Here is a 17,294-nt window from a genome sequence, read left to right as displayed (position 1 = left end):
CAGGTGATCTGCCTGCCTCGGCCTCCCAAAGTGCTGGGATCACGGGTGTGAGCCACCGTGCCTGGCCTGCATTAAGTTTAGAGTCAAGAGAACTACCTAAGTCTACCTTCTTCCTGCAAGTTTGAGCCTTATGTCTGCCCCGCACCAATCTTGCTCTTTATTCCCAAGATTCAAGATGTTATGATTAGGTTAAAAGTACACACCCAGGAGCCTGAGCTCCTTCCATCCTTTAAGGATTTCCCACTGTCTTACAACTGTCACTGCAGCAGAAGAAAATGAACCATAAAAACTGCTCAGTGGCCCCTTTTTATTAAAGCCTCTCAGAAGTTGTTTCCATGCGTGCGAGAGTCAGCATGTGGTCCCTGCAGCCTGGTCTCTGGGCCCCAAGCCCACCAGCCTGAATGTCCCATCACCGCATCACTGCTCACAGCCACTCGGAGGGACCTACACACTCTGCCCCCAATCACCATCAGCAAGCCAGAGATGGGAGCAGATGTGGGGGCTGTCTAGGTACAAAATAATCACCATGTAACTAACCTTTATTTCCTTTATTCCAATATCTCTTTGTGGGTGAACATGTTAGGGATTGTAGGAACGAGACATGTAGACATTTGAAGATTCTGGGGCGCTGGGAGGGCATTTCAAAGAGCCCTAGGCACCCTCAATGAACAAAGGAGGGAGAACTGGAGCCTGCTGTCTAGCACCCTGCCACCATTCGTGTTCCCACTCCTGTTTCTCAAACCACGATACAAAGCACCTTCTCCCTCGTGTAAGATCTAAACAGCCAGCTGGGTCTTGAGCCCGTTTCTTCAGCTGTGTAGCTATGGGTGAGCCTGTGGGTGAGCCAACTCTGCTCACCATTCTGCAGTGGCAGAAAATCATGCATTATTGCACCTCCTGGCCAGGGACTGAGTGTTTTCAGTGTTAGAGGAGCTCAGTCTCTCAAAGAAACCTTAGTGGAAGGTCAAGGCACACAGGTCCGGGGCTGTTCCCTGGACATCACCGGCTATGGCACCTGCTGGGTGAGGGTGGCAGGGGTAGCTGAGTTCCAGGGCAGTGGGAAGAACACTGGGCTTGCGTTCGTGCCCTGGGCCCTCCCTCGCTGGCTGGTGACTTCAGACAAGCCACACCTCACTTTTCTCATCTGTAACAAACAATAGCAAACTTTAGTTTCTGTTTGCTCTGTTATCAGGCACTGTCATAAGCACTTAGGTTAACTCACTGAATTCCCCCTACAGCCCTCTGAGGAAGATACTTTTATTCTCGCCTTTTTTCTGTTGGGAAACTGAGGCAGGGGATGATTAAGTAACAGTCCAAGGTTGCACCTCTTACCTTGGAGCTGGGATTCAGACCCAGAGAGCTGAGATCAGAGCCCATCCTCTTCACTGGTACCCTGGGCTTCCTCACCCAGAACCAGAGGACTTGGAATCCCTACCCCGCAGGGTTGAAAAGACTGGACAAAATAATGTCTGAGAAAGAACTCTCATTCTTTTTTTTTTTTTTTTTTTTTTTTTTTGAGGCAGAGTCTTGCTCTGTCGCCCAGGCTAGAGTGCAGTGGCGTGATCTCAGCTCACTGCAGCCTCTGCCTCCTGGGCTCAAGTAATTCTCCTGCCTCAGCCTGCCGAGTAGCTGGAACTACAGATGGCTGCCACCACGCCTGGCTAATTTTTGTATTTTTAGTGGAGACAAGGTTTCACCATGTTGGCCAGGCTGGTTTTGCACTCCAGACCTCAAGTGATCTGCCTGCCTCAGCCTCCCAAAGTGCTGGGATTACAGGTGTGAGCCACCGCACCTGGCCTCATTCATTCTTTTAATCTTCCCCACTCTCCAAAAAAGCCTTGCCATCAAGCAGCCTGTGGCCTAGCCTAGGGGCCAAGAACAACAGCCCAGTGCCCTCATATGCCAGGGAGGCTCCAGGGGAGATGAGGAGGCAGAGGCAAGGCTGAGGAGATTGCATGCAGGTGGGCTGTCCCGACTCGCATCCTCCCGTTCCTGCGCCCACCCCTGCACCTGTTCTTGGGGCAGCCTTCTCTGTGGTCTGCAGAGCAGGGAACCTTCGCGTGTGACTCCTGCTCTGGTTTTCCCAGCGGAGAAGAAGATGATGAGCTCAGCCTCTGCAGCAGGAACCCAGCAGATCTACTCCCAAGGAAGCCCATTTCCCTCCGGACACTCCGGGAAGGCCTTCAGGTATGTGCCAGTGAGGGGGACAATGGCGTGGGAAGATGCTCCCTCGCCAAGAAAGTCCTGAGTCTCAGAGCACAGCTCTGTGGGCTGTAATCATGAGTTAGTGGTTACTGGCGCTCCGGCCTTGGGCTAAACTGAGGAATCTGGTGGCTCTGCTTCTGCTCTGTGAGCCCTCCATGAGTTGCCATAGATTCCTGGTGTCAGTTACTCTTTCTTGGATGTGAACAGCACCAGCCACTGTGTTCTGTAGCAGTGATTGCCAGCGAGAAGGGAGTGAGTTCCCTCTAGCCAGGACCTAAGTGAGCTGGAGCTGGGAACAGCTAAGGTAGCAGGAAGTATCCTGTCATCTGGTACCCAGAGGCTGCAGCCAAATCCAAGGAAGACTGGACAGCTCAGCCCATCATGTCTGAGCCTCATCCTAAAGGGCACTCCAGGCTTCAGGCAGGGTGTCCAACCTTCCCAAGGCTTGGTTCTTAGCATCAAGGGCATCTGGTAGGTCATTGAGGAAGCCCTGACATCATCACTGGAGGCAAGGTTGGCTCCACTGGCTTCCGGGGAGACAGAAGCATAAACTGGGAAGAACAGTCAGAGAAGTTGGCAGCTCTTGGGGAGGGTGTGTGGGCACTCACCTGTGCCTACCGGACACCCTAAGTTCCTCATGCCCAGCAGGACAGGGCTCCTCCAGCAAGGTTAGCCAGAGCCTAAGCAGAGCTTCCAGATGTAGGCAGAGACCAGGAGGGTAGGTGGGGCTGGCCACTCAGAGAGAGGGCCCTGCCAAGGGACTGCCCTAGACACAGGGAATGAGGATCTTGCTTCCACACTGGTTCGTGGACAGACCTCCTGGAGACAGATTAGCAATACTGCAGTGGCTCTGGCCATGCCTGCAGCTAGGTCTCGCTGAATTGCACACTGCTCTGAGGCTCTGAGGAGCTCTGGCTGCAGGCAGGGGCTCTGGTCTGGGGACAGCAGACAAGATGGCAGCCCTCCGTGAGCAGTCCCTAGCCATCATCACTGCAGGTCGTGCGGCTCTGCTGAGCAATAGTCAAGCCCTCCAGACTTCTCTTGGCGGCTGAGTTACTCAGCTACTCAGCACACATTGACCGATCTTGGTCTATGCCAAGCCCTGTGCCAGCCCTGCCCGGGTGCTCATGTTCATTGGGTCCTTGTGACACTTGCTGCTTGTCCTTCACTCTGGACAAAGGGGATCAGGGAGGGTACAGCAGCAGGAGGCAAGGAGGGGGCAGTTCAAAGGCAAGAGGATAGCCCAAGGTGGCATGGCCAGAGAAGGTCTGGCTGACTCTTCAGCTAGGTCTGAAAGCAAAAGTCAGGTTCTGCCTCCTGACCAGGGCAGAGGTGCAAGGGCCTGAGGAGTGTGCTGAGTGAAGCCTGGGGGAGGCATTGTTGGAGGAGGCCTCACTAATGGGAGAAACAGAGGATGACCACGTTGTTCTATGACAATGGCCTCACCCAGGCTCTGCAGCTCACACTGGACTGTCTGCCCTGAGCTCTGTGCAGCAGCAGCCGTGGGAGCCATGTGAGGAGGAGGACATCGTCACTGATGGCCTTTGGGAGAAGAGTGAAGCGGCAGACAGTGCTCGGGGCAGACAGTGCCAGCATGAGGCGCACAGCCTGGGTGAGGCCATTGTCATAGAACCAAAAATGAAGGGCGCACAGGGCAGTGATGAGTGATGGGGAAGGAAAAGCAGGCTTGGGGCAGCTGGCAGTGTGGGGAAGGAATCCAGGGAGTGTCCGAACACCTGTGCAGAGCCTGGCATAGAAAAGGCACTTGCTGAGTACTAGTCTGTAAAATGAATGAATAAATGACTGAGTTAATTAAAGGATGCCTGTTGGGGCCAAAGCCTGTGGAATGTGCAGAATTTCCTCTATATCCGAAGGGTCTGAGCTGGCTTGGGTTGGGGTAGGCTGTGGGATGAAGGACTCTGGGGCCCAATACAGCCATAGGGAACCCTGGGCCGCTTGCAGAATGGTGTTGCTGGCACCCGAAGTGCATCCTCACCCACAGTCCTCCCGCTCTGGTCCCGCCAGTTTTGGTCCCTGCCTGTCCATACTAAGGCAGGCAGCTGTAGCTCAGAGGCCCCCAGGGAGGACTGTGCACAAGGGCTGGCTCTTTGCCCCAAGAAGCCCATCCCTTTCAGTCAAGGTGCCTTTCCTGGGGCTTCTACGCTATAGCAGCCCTCATCAATCAGTGTTTTGGGGAGGACATCAAGGGCTGAGGGTCTGTGGGAGAGGGCCCTACTAGACCATAGTGACCAGAAAATGTCTTCTGAAGCAATACTTCCATCAGGAAGGAGAATGGGAAAGGAGCCCCTGTGTTAAATGAGAAATTGATTGTACAAAGATGGGAATGATATCCCCTTTATATAAGCCACTGAACTTGTTTTACAATGATCACTGCAAGAATGTCTCTGACATTCTTGGTTTCTCCCTATTTTAAAAGGGATCAAATAGCATAGGAAACTTATTAGAATACAATAGTAAAATTTTACCCAGTCTCTACTGATCTCTAGCCTGCCTTTCTTTTAACATGGAGCTGAAAATCCACCTCTACCAAAAGCCTTCTGTGATGAGCCCCATTCTGCCCTACTTGACTGATTCATGGGCACCCAGTGCACTGCCCTGCATGCTGCGCTAGTCCCAGGGAGGCAGGACGAGGGGCCTGAAACAAAGTAAAAGTCTGCCCCCAGCCTTTTAGTCTTTGATGAACTTCTCATGTAATTGACATAGCCCGGAAAATCTCCCGGAAGAAGCGCCTGGTGGTACATACAGACGGTGCCTGCCGAGGAGCTAAGCAGGGTCAGAGATTTAGCCTGCAGAGGACATGCAGAGAGCACAGCACACAGCAGGGACCTAATAAAGATGAACTGAGTTAAGTCGAAGGTGAACTGAAGGTGGGAGGGATAAACTCTGGGTAGCAGGACTAGGCCCCATCCAGCAGGTTTTCATTGAGAAGCTTTTCTTTCCATTTAAAACTGACAGCCTGCAACCTATTTCCTGAATCTTTAAGCCTCATAGGTGCCCCAAAGGAACAAATTAACCAGAGCACAGAAGAATGAGTGAACACCGGGACTGATTTTTATTCTAAGAAGCTTCTCTCTTTGTGGGATCCAAATCATCTGTTGAGAGCAGAGGACGTACAGGCGTAGGATAGGGGCTGAGGAGTGTGTGGGAGACCCTGGGGAGGACGAGGAGAGGAAGTACCAGACTACCAGACATGGCAGGACTACTCAGCAGTGTGGAGGAAGCCCTGAAGGGAGAGGAGGACAGCCAAGGGGCTTTGAGGCTCATGATGTGTTAGTCATTTTCTTGAGTGACATGCTGCATGGAGAGAGAGCTAGGAAGGTGGCCCAGGGTGGATTGTGTGGTTGGCTGGGCGGGTAGACTCATGCAAACCAGGTGTGTCCTTGGGATAAATGCATTTTCCTCTTTTCTAGCTCTTCAGTGGTTCATGTGCCTGGAGTGAATGATATTCAGTCCTCCTCTTCCACGGGCCAGAACATGTCCCAAATCTCCCGGCAGCTAAACCAGAGTCAGGTGGCGTGGACAGGGAGTCGTCCGCCCTTTCCGGGACAGGTATGGGTGTCTGTGAGAGCATCTCCCCTGGGTGCCCAGAGAGGCAGAGCCTTCTGAGAAGTGCTTTCTTCGGACTGCGGCTCTGAGGATGGGTCAGGCCCTAGCTGGAACCAACCACCCTCACAGCCGCTGGCTCCTCAGTAGCACCGGCCACCCTCAGGGCCCTCGGAGAGCCGGGTGCCTCGCCTGCGACTTCAGCAGCCTTTTCTCCTTACAGCCATGCCCTGGGGCAGCTGGCAGGAAAAGGCTGGGCAGGTAGAGACACCCCATCAAGAATGAGCCCTCACGACTCTGGGCCTCTGGCTGCTCCTGTGCCAGGAGGACATGAAAACACCCACGCTTGGGACACCCCCAGACCCCTCATAGTCACTGTGAGGGTGGGTGTTGCCCAGGGAGTTCTGGGTGTTCATAATGCCAAGGCCTTGGTAACCGGACGCCAGAGGGCCCAGATCCTTGTAGCCCTGGGGAGTAACTTCAACCAGACGTGCCCCAAAGATTCTGCAGCTCATGGGCCCTCACACACCGTGCTGATCCAGGCCTGTGCCTAGCCAGACAAGAGGGCCTTGGGGAGTCACTCTCAACCCAGAGCAGACACTGCCTCTGTGACCAGCCTGGGGCGTGGGTTGGGGGTGGGGGTCTGCTGCTGATGCTTTCCATCTCTTTGCTTTGTCCTGATTATAGCAAATCCCATCTCAGTCCAGCAAGACTCAGTCATCTCCCTTTGGGATCGGAACGAGCCACACCTACCCGGCAGACCCTTCTTCCTACAGCCCCCTCTCCAGCCCAGCTACCTCCTCACCAAGCGGGAATGCCTACTCCAGTCTTGCCAACAGGACTCCAGGGTTTGGTAGGTGGGGAATGAGGGAATGAGATTCTGGGAAAGCCAGAAAGCAAAAATGCTTTCTGAACATCCTGAATTCAGGGGGCTGAGCTCCAGGCTCCCAGCTACCAAAACAAGGCCCGGAGGTTTCCAAGCACCTCCTCTCTCTCTGGCTATGAGGAGGCCAATGGTGTTCCTAAGAGACTGGATGCTTAGGCCTTGGCTTTGTGATTTGGCTTTATCATTTTCAAGGCACTGGGATGATGTTCCTGTGCTGTGATGTGATCTAAATACCATTTTAACCCATTATGGCCCTAGCAAGGATTTTCAGGCCCCCCAACTCAAAAACCTTATAGTCTTGTTTCAAGAAACTAGAGAATAGCTATAGAGACAATCAATTGCATAAATAATCCTGCAAAGTTTTCTCTTTCTTTTAAATATTAAAAACACCTATCTTACTTTGTTAACAAAACCTCAGGCCATAGAAGGTTAAGGAACCGCTGTGTCCTGTGCATCTCTCAGGATCCTGGGCTTTGCCCACTCTCCATGTGTTTAAGGAACCTCCTCAGCATGTCTCCCAGGGCTGGGGCTCCACTCCACGTCAAGACAGGCTCATAAGAGACCCATGGTCCTTGTAAGAAGTCCGAGCTGGTGCCTGCTTTCTCACAGTGAGGTCACTGGGTGACACCCAGCAGTGCAGCTCATAGAGCTTTTCTCTACAGAACTGATTCTTCAGATGAGCATGAAACTGAGCCCAAACATCTGAATTTCCACGTGGCAAGTTAAAAGCTTCCGTTAGAACTGCTTGCCTGTCAGCCTTATGAACAATTCTGTGCAGGCAGAGCGTGGTGACTCACATCTGTACCCCAGCACTTTGGAAGGTTGAGGTGGCAGATCACCTGAGCCCAGGAGTTCGAGACTAGCCTGGGCAACATAGCAAAACCCTGTCTCTACCAAAAAAAAAAAAAAAATTAGTCAGGTGTGGTGCATGCCTGTAGTTCCAGCTATTCAGGAGGCTGAGGTAGGAGGATCATTTGAGCCCAGGAGGTTGAGGCTGCAGTGAGCCATGATCACACCCCTGCACTCCAGCCTGGGCAACACAGTGAGACCCTGTCTGAAAAAACAAAAGAAAGAAAAATGCTGTGCAGAGCCCCTAGCACACAATGGGGAGTTGTCATCTGCTGCCCAACCCTCCCCACCTCCTCTGCTAACAGCAGCATGTCTGCTCCACTCAGCCCAAGGTCTTGGGGCACAGCATTTCCTGAGGCCATGCTTGTCCCTCCAGCCTTAGTCACGTTTACTTGCAGTGTGTTCTCCTGTTCACCTGTTAAGCATTCTTGCCACACGATTCACCGGAACCAAGTTTAGAAGCGCAGCACCCTGTTTGAGGAAGGAGAAACCCCATGGCAGTTGCTTTCGAGTCAGCCAGGCACTCAGCACCATTACCACCTTGAGCCCAGAATCCTGTTTCTCAGGACAGCATCCACCTTCCTGCAGTCACACATGAGATCCTTCTCCACATCTGGTTCCTCACCTGGGTGCGGAGAGACCCCTTCATCTCCTCCTGAAGGTGGGCCTCGTAGACTCAAGTCCCCCTGGGTATCTAGTTCTTCCTGGAAGCGCAGGGACCATCTGGCACTGATCTACTCAAAAAATCCTTCAGTGCCAGGCCCCAAATCAGCACTGGAAAACAGAAGACAGGAGACCTGGTCCCTACCCAGGGAAGGACACAGTCCAGAGATGGGGGCAGGGGAGACAGACAGGTAAAGGGAGGCAAGCAGGACAGTCTGCAGTTGCAGCAGCCGTGGTCTGTGCGGGGGCCCTTTTGGTTGCGGGCCGGGGGGTTCTTTTTTTTTGTTGGGTCAAGAGAGGCTTCAGAGCAGAGCTAACACGTAACCCTGGCAAGGTCTTGGAGCATCCCACTGTGGCCGTGACAAGACAGGTGGGCAGGCCACTTCCCTGCCCCAACCATCCAGTGCCTTTAGCTCCATGCCTCTCTCTAGTCTCCACTAAACAAATGCCAGGCCCTGAAGTATGAATTTAGATGGGACACAGGAAGGACAAAGCCCTGGGCTGAGGCCAGTGCACCACTGATAGCCAAGAACAGGCTCAACACAGATGGGGCTCCAGGTTCGGTGACCATTTTTTTACATTTGCCTTCAAGCTGTCTCACACTCAGGTGATAATAATAGTAATGACAGCAGTCTGCCCCTTACTGGGTGCTTATTTTATTCTATGCTAGCATGTAGCATTCATTCAGTACTCACAATAGCCCTAAGAAGGAGATACCATTATTATTCCCATCTCACAGATAAGTAAACTAAGGCACACTGAGGTCAGATAACTTACCCAGGCTAACTTACTGTAGCTGATAATAGCAGAATCATGCCTTTGGAGCCAAGAATCAAAGCTGGGCAGTACATCTGAGACCGTGCTCCCATCACTACTCTGTGCTTACCATCATTTTCAAATCCATTCACAGGGGACCTCAGAATTAAGCAAGAATTGGATGTCCCAGCAGATGTCCCTTGATGTACATTCATGAGAAAGGGGCTGGAACCCTTCCAGTGACAGCATGAAAAAAGAGTATAAAATCAAGAAATGAAGGACTGAGAAGTTTCCTATGGCCTTGCCATCCGTGCATCACGTGTTACCTTTGGCCACAGCTGTTTGCATGGAATAGGATGCAGGGAGAGTGTGTTGAAAGCCAGGCTGTGGTGGAGTGAGCAGGTGATGGAGTGGGGATGAAGCTGAGCAGGAGAGCAGGAAGGGAGGCTCAGTCTTGGGAGGGAGAGGGAGACCTCGAGGTGAGGGGTTGCTGTCATCATCTGTGATGAGTATGCTGCTGGAGGAAAGCTCCCAGTGCAGGCAGAGGGAACCCAGGATAAGGTGCTGGGGTTCACATCAGAGGTGTAGGGGGGGCCTGGAAAATGGGTGGACACCAGACCCCCTTCTGACCACAGGGTCAGCCTTTACTCCATAGGGCTTCAAGGAAGTGGAGTCCTGGCTGGGAGAAGAGGTCAGCCTTTGGTTAAGGACAGAAGAAAGAGGATGTGTGGTTAGGAAGAGGACCCAAGGGTTGTTCGTTAGTGAGGATGGTTACTCCTGAGGGCACAGTGGGAAAGGGTGCAGAGAACAGAGCAGGTAAGTATGGGTGAGTGGAGAAGGAACAAAGCAGTCTGCCTCATTAATGATCAGTTTCATTAATTACTAAACACAAAGCAGGCTTAAAAAACAGGCAGTGTTTACATTTGCAATGGACACACACCCTAGCCCAGCATGGGCACATCTGAGTGGCTTCCCAGTGCCTTCTGTGCAGCCCTGGGGCCTATTGGTGTGGCACTGATGGGTTCCTGGGCATGGCAGCACCCCACAGTACCTGGCCTCAGATCATTATCCATGGCCAGAGCCCGAAGAGATAGCACAGTCAATCCCAGCTTCCTGCTTCTGGCTGGCTGGAGCAGGCAGGAGGTTTGAAATGCCTGCTGAGCAGACTTGCCGGACATCACCCATTGGTGGACCAGGGGCAGACATCAAGTTGTGACAAGCAGAGCATGTCACTTTTGAACAGTGCTTCAACTGTTTCAGATGCCTCAGGATAGCTTTGTAGACTGTTTATACATTGAATGAGAAAAAACAGCCCTGCCTGTGTCTCAGCCCTTTCTGTGAAACACATGCTGGTTTTGTTCCACGAGACTTCAGGAGTCAAGTCAAAGCATTTCTTCCATTTCAGGCTTTTCGAGTTATCTTGAGCTTTACTGCTGTCATACTTGTGTTTTCAGTCTTAGTTTCATTTTCATTTTGAGTCCAGTCCCAGCAAAAACGTAGCCATTTGAAATGTAGCATCCACTAGGAAACTACACAGTCCGTCTACATAAGCCCTGAAAAATCCAAGCATTTATTCCCTTAACAAAGTAAGTGGGGAAAGTGTTGTGCCTGTAGGGCCCAGTCAGGAGACAGAAACCATGCCAGTGATTTGAACAGGAAAAATTTAAAGATTTTGTGACTAATAAAAGATGGTTAAGAAGGACCCTGAGGAATACAGGAATAATAATCGTGGGCAGCAACTTCCACCTCTAAGGCTAAGGGAAAGTAGACAAGACAGGAACTGAGAACGTGGAAGAGGAGAACCCACCCCACAAATCCTGAGGTTCAGCCCTTATTGGAGAATGTGCGTCTGTCTTGGTAACACACTATAGAGGCTCTGGACTGCAGTGGGTCTGTAAAAGCAGCCTGCCAGCTGACTGAGACACTCAGTAGGGGGTGCAGATGGACCAGAAATGGTCTACACACCCACCTACCAGATGGCCAAGAATTTCCCCAGGGAGTGCCGGCAGGTAAAACTGATTCACAGGAAGCAGCCTCTGGGTGGTAGAGAAATGTGCTGAAGAGGGAGCGCCCTGACATCCTGCACACTGCTGCTAGACACACTGCAGGAGGAAAGAAACACCTGATCCAGGAAGAGAAGCCACTTCGCTGCGACACCTTGCTTGTCTCTCCAGCGTCCTCTGTTGAGAAAGCCTAATGCTGCACTCGCTGACAAAGGAGAACTGTTTGCAGGGTGTAGTTTCAGTGTCATAAAACAGGGCAAAGAAGGATGGATTTAGAGCTAAGAGGCAATAAATTGACAACTGACAGGAATGTATATGACCTGAACCCTCAAATTGCTCAGTTTCTTTTCATTTCAACTACTGCCAGGCATCTGCTTGTTGATACTACCTTGTTTCTTGGAGAAATGCAGGGAGCCAAGGCACAGATTGCTCAAAGAGAAATGGCTCAAAGGTGCTGTAGCAGATCAGGTTTTAATTCCCTGACTTGCTTCAAGTGTGGCATACACATATATAGGATCTAAGTTACATTATTTTCTTAGCAGCATGCTTCCAGATACAATGTCTTGGCAAGCACCAGCAGGTCCATAGCTCCTTGTTCCCCACATGCTTCTCAGTTTAGGGTGAGGTCTCTAAAGCAATTCATCCATGGATGACACAAGTCAGATCAGGTCGATAAAGATTAAATCAGGTCACAGTAAATAAACTAACAACTCTGGGGATGAACGTCTTTTACAAAGATCAAGAAACACATCCAGAACACATTGCCCTTTCGTAAAAGAGCCATGTCCATCCCAGCCTGCCCCACCCAGCCCATATTCGCTTTGGAGAGGGGAATTGAAAGAATTTGTTATTCCAGGCTGGGTGTGGTGGCTCACACCTGTAATCCCAGCACTTTGGAAGGCCGAGGCAGGTTGATCCCTTGAGGCCAGGAGTTCGAGACCAGCCTGGCCAACATGGGGAAACCTTGTCTCCACTAAAGATACAAATTAGCCAGGCACAATGGTGGGCACCTGTAATCCCAGCTACTTGGAAGGCTGAGGCAGGAGAATCGCTTGAACCTGGGAGGTGGAGGTTGCAGTCAGCCGAGATTGCACCACTGCACTCCAGCCTGGATGACAGAACAAGACTCCATCTAAAAAAAAAAAAAAAGAATTTATTATTCCAAAACTATCTGGAGTAAGAAACGAAAGGCATAATTTGAAATAGGGGAACAGGGTAGGCTAAGCACAGGCAGGGAGCCGGTAGTATTTCGCTGATCTGAAATGTTTGCAGACACCATGCACCTTCTTCCTCCTCAGCTCCTGCCCACAAAGCTCGGTCCCAGACATTTTTACCAGTGAATTGTGGGGAATTATAGACCTCCCCATCCGTAATACTAGTTAGTGTTGAAAAGGTGAGGCCTTAGCTAGAAGGCTCGGAAAGACTGTAATCCTTGCTGTGAGGTGCATTTTTCTTCTGCCTAGAAGGCATTTGTAAGAGAATGAGCTGCCCTTTTGGTGCACTTTGTTCCTTTATCCAGCAGAGTGTCTCAGTGTCAGCGCTATTGACATTTTAGGCTGGATAATTTTTGTTGTTGGGGGTGCTGTCTGTTCCTTATAGGGTGTTCAGCAGCATTTCCCTGCCTCTACTTACTAGGATTTCTCTGTTTATGATAATGACAAATGTCTCCAGACATTTCCAAATGTCCCCCTTGGTTTGGTGGCAGGGTGAGGTTGCGCAAAATCACTTGATTGGGAACCACCGAGCTAAACCCAATGACATAGGACCTCCAAGCAGGACTTCGATTTAGCCTTAAGTCTTAGGGCAATTTCCAAATCAGCTGAACCTCACAAGGAAAAATGTTAATGAGAGGAGAATGATAGCATTGAGCTTCAAATTTTTAAAAAAGGAGGAATGTCATCCCTTCCTCTATGACCTAGGAACCCACAAGCTCCTCAAGATTCTGACCCGTGGTCTGGAAGCCCATGCAGCTGGCCCAGTTGTTACCAGCCCATAACACAGTCTCTCTGGGCTGGGAGGTGGCCCATGCACCAGCCAGGGCTGTAGCAGCCCATCCCGTGCTCAGGAAGCCACCAGAGTGAAACTCAGCTCATAGTTTGTAACTATGTAGGTGGCTTTGGAACAATAAAGTAATACAAGGATTTTGGTGACCACTGGGTTTTTTGTTTGTTTGTTTGTTTGTTTTTCCAGAAAGAGGCTTGTAGGTACACTGTGGGGTGAGCCATGGGAAGCCCCTTCTTGCCATTTATAGGCAGAGCAGGTCAGTCAGATTTAGGTTAAGAACCCACAATGCTCTGTTATCCAGGAGAGATTACACTGAAGTTCTTGCTAACTATCTGGTCAGAGTGGTCAATACAATTCAGGAGAAAAAATAAATACACTTTCAGTAGCAGAGGCTGAAAAGAGGACTTTCCGCTTATCTCTTCCAGCACATGGCCAGTGAACTCATTCTTCAGGTCATCTGTTTGGATGTAACTTCCTCTAGAAAGACTCAAATCTGAGCGAGGGCCCAGTCCCAGGTCCTCTTGTGGCGGCCTGGACTTCCCTTGTAAGAGCTCATAGCAATTCTGCTTGCCTAGTAACGTTCTCAGTGGCCAGGTTTGACCATCACTGCATTACCAACATGCTGCTCAGTATTAGGTATAAAGTAGGCCTTCGATTTAAACACTGTATCAAATGAATGCACGTGGCCCTCAGTGTCAAAAAGATCTAGGTTCAAACCCTGGGTCTGGCATTTGTAGGCTAAATGAGTTGGGCTAATTTCTTGATGTCTTTGAGTCTCCGTTTCCTTATCTGAAAAATGTGGATAATGGGCTCATGGTTCTTAGAGTCAGAGTGAAGAAAAGATGAATTGAAATAATGTAAAATACCTAGCATGATTCATAGCATATAGTCATATGATGTGCACATGGTCAGTACTCCCAAAATTCTTCCTTGACTATTTCCAAAGCAATCCCGTTAACTGATTTTTTCCCCTTGCAGAACATTAAGAATTTTTATTCTGAAATCTGGCATATGTAATTAATAGAATCAAGTACCCCAAATGTGAATAGAGAGCTAATCTTCCTCTAATCATTATTCCCCTCCACCCTTCCTCATCTCTGGCTATCCCTGAGGTAAGACTGATGAGAGAATGTGTGCTTATTTCATTATACCCAGAAAACCTCAAATGCAGATAGAAATAAAACTTCATGGAATGTTCATGTTCTTCCTTCTCACTTCCCTCCCTCCCTCCCTTCCTTCCTTCCTTCCTTCCTTCCTTCCTTCTTCCCTCAGCAAGTTCTTGTTGAAGACTCCCCTATATTCCAAGCACTATTTTCAGTAAAGCCTGGGGTAGACATAGATACAGTCCTTGGCCTCAAGTCCTCACAATTTGGAGTAAATCAATATAGTGTGATGGGCCACAGGCAAGCTAAGAGGAGACAGTGACTGAGGAAGTCAGCCACACAAGGTCACCTTTGATTAGGGCTTTGAACCTGGCTAGAATTATCTAGGCACAGAGAAAGGGAAGGATGTACATGACAGAGAGAACACATGTGCAGTAGCACAGAGATGTAACTGCGTGTGGCATCATGGGGGACATGCAAGTGTTGTCATGTGACTAGGGCAAGAGGGGCTGGAGTTAGACATGAAGTGGGAGATGAGGCTGAAAATAGATGCAGATCGCGAAGGATCTTCATGCCAACATCCAGAACATGGATGTTACTGCATAGACCGTAGTCAGCCACTAAGTAGTCTGTAAGCAGTGGACTACTGTTGGAGGGAGATCACACCAGTAGCTGTGTGGTTATGGGGGCAGTGGGTGTGGCCATGACTCACAGCACTGGTTGGGGCAGTGAGAATGGAGGAAAGCAGGTAGGAGCTGAGAGATGGTATTTAGGGGAGTGGGAAATCAGCTGATCCCAGCCACTGATTAGATGTGATGTGGGAGTGAGGGGAAAGAGCCTATGCTTGTGTTCTTCCCCTCCAGACTATGTGAGGAGGTGAGATATTGCTTTAGGCATGGAGAGCTTAAAGTGTCTTTCATACTGCTTAGACATGGCAGGGATGGATGGAGCCAAAGCTTAGGAAGCTGGGACTGTCAGTACCACCAGAAACACAAGTTTATCATCCTTAGCTCTTCCCACTCACACCCTTCAGCACAGCCAGTAATCAATCAGCAAGCCTAGGCACCTCCTTCTCCATCACATCTCAAATCCACCCACTGCTTTGCAGCTGGCTTTTGTTCCGTGTTTTGAGCCACTGTCATCTCTTGCAAGGATTGCTACAGCAGCCTCCTCCTGTCTGGCTCCTTCCCTCTCCTCTTGTCTACCCCATTCCTTTCTCAGTTGGTCTCTTTCCCTCTCTTTTTGTCCACCCACCCATGGACCATCCACATCTGTGTGCTTTCTGTTTCTGCTTAAAAACCTTCAGTGTTTCTCTGTTGTCCCCAAAGTTGGTCATACTGATAGTGTGGAATCTGACCCCTGGCTTACCCTCCAGCCTTATCTCTTATGACTTGCCTGATCCCACTCTGTTCCTCTTCCATCCTGAGCCACCTGTAGATGCCCGGATGAACCAAGCCCTCTTTCACCATCAGGCCTTTGAACAGACTGACCCTTTTCTCTAGAATTATTTTCAAACTCACCTCCAAGCCCTATACCCGATTAATTACTAATTTCCCTTCTGGTGTCATCTGAGATCTCTGAAAAACCTTTTCTACTTGTCATGATTAGTTAGGTATCCCTCGTAAGGGTTTTCATTCTAGTTCTTCTGACTCTTACAGCCGTTCTCACCTGTGCAGAATCATCTGTTTGCTCCCTTTCCCAACCATGCTGTATGCTTGTTGAGAGAGAAACGATCTTATTCTCCAGTGTATGTACAGTACCAGCATGGAGCCCACGTCAGAGCAGGAGCTCAGGAAATATTTGCCGAGTGAATAAATGAATGAGTCAGTTCATGAGACTAGAAGAGGTATTTCCTTCTTGTTTGTTGATGAGAGGGAAGGCCTGACTCAGACCCCTGCTTTCAACATACGTTAAGAGACAGGGTCACTTACAGGAAGGACCAGGAGGCACGTGAGAAAGAGTAGTGTAAGAAGTAGCAGAACCAAAATCAAGTTCAATCCTAGAAGTCAACAAGATAGTTTCAAACAGAATGATCAAGAGTGTTGGATACTCAAGAGAGATTGAGAAGAATGGGCACTCTTCAAATGCCTGTTGGATGGGGCCTAGCAGTAGAGTAATTACACAGGGTTGAGAAGGGAGGGAAAAGAGAAGATGCTGTGTGTGTGGGTGGGTGTAAATGTTGATGGCAAAGGGAAAGAGAGGTAGGTATGTGCCTTAAGGAGGAAGGGCTGAGGGCATTGATTTGCGATGGGCAAGCCCCAAGGAAGCCATCATTGCAGCAGCATCCTGGGTGACCCTGCATGGCAGTCAGCTCCCTGAATGTGTTAGGACATTCCCCTAGTCTATCATGCCCTTCCTTCGGCACCGGTGGCTATGTCCCTCTACCCTCCGGCCAAGCAACATGGACCCACTGAAGGCCCCATATTGTGCCCAGCCTCTGCAGGCTTCCAGAATGGGACAGGTGCCTGTCAGATGGGAATTTCCTCGTGGCTCCAGCTGGCGATGCTGCTGTTTTAACTTTGCCACAGTTGTGGACCTAGCCTTCCCTCTGCTGAGCCAGTAAATGAGGCCAGTGGACACGCTTCTATGAAAGAGTTCCTTCTGGCCCTCGGGGTCTTGTGTGGGATTATTAGGAGAAGACATTTCACATTGGCAGATGAATTTTCTGTAACAGAATCCCATTAAAAAAGTAGATTTAAATCTCTCTTATGCTAAGGAAGGGAGTTGTACCCTGCCTCAATTTTACAGAATTCTTTACCAACTATTGTCATCATATAGAGTTTGAAAATCACCAATGGTAAGACATTAAAGGGACCTTATGTGTTTTATTAAAGCCCTTTACGTCTCCGGCATTATATATGGGTGGATGGGTGACAGAGAGAGAGAGAGGGAGAAAGAGAGATTCTTCTCCCTGAACACTTTCTAACCTGGCCTCTCATTAACGCAGTGCCCAGGTTGGGGGTTGGATAGGGCCTGAGACTTGCCTGTGACCAGCATGACTGTTGGAAAGAGTAGTATGGGACAAGATGAAGCTTGTCTTGCCACCCAGAGCTTGGTAGAGAGTCCATTGTTTCCAAAATGGTACTGAATGATTTGAAATAAGAAAAAAAGTTTCTAAGATTTTTGATGTTCCTTAAAGGTATCCTCTTTGAAGGGTATTTTTTAAGCCTCCTCTTTGGTTGAATCTCAAAAATGTTTTTAGACAAAATTGCACTTATTGGATAGGCACAGTGGCTCACTCATGTAATCCCAGGGCTTTGG

At 49.8% G+C, this 17,294-nt stretch overlaps 1 protein-coding gene across 2 annotated transcripts in view; it reads left to right on the top strand.

Annotated features, from left to right (window-relative positions):
* Positions 1-17,294, top strand: part of ARNT2 (aryl-hydrocarbon receptor nuclear translocator 2) — a 173,591-nt gene that overhangs the window by 148,712 nt on the left and 7,585 nt on the right. For both annotated transcript variants that reach the window (XM_011983693.1, XM_011983694.1), the window contains 3 exons: positions 2,088-2,187; positions 5,637-5,775; positions 6,457-6,622. In XM_011983693.1, coding sequence (XP_011839083.1) covers positions 2,088-2,187; positions 5,637-5,775; positions 6,457-6,622 — 405 coding nt within the window. The remainder of the gene's footprint in view (positions 1-2,087; positions 2,188-5,636; positions 5,776-6,456; positions 6,623-17,294) is intronic.

This window comes from Mandrillus leucophaeus, unplaced genomic scaffold (assembly GCF_000951045.1).
Source record: "Mandrillus leucophaeus isolate KB7577 unplaced genomic scaffold, Mleu.le_1.0 Scaffold254, whole genome shotgun sequence".
In the NCBI taxonomy this organism is placed as follows: Eukaryota; Metazoa; Chordata; class Mammalia; order Primates; family Cercopithecidae; genus Mandrillus; species Mandrillus leucophaeus.
The sequence above is the reverse complement of the archived record's forward strand: the minus strand, read 5'-3'. Positions and strand labels throughout refer to the sequence as shown.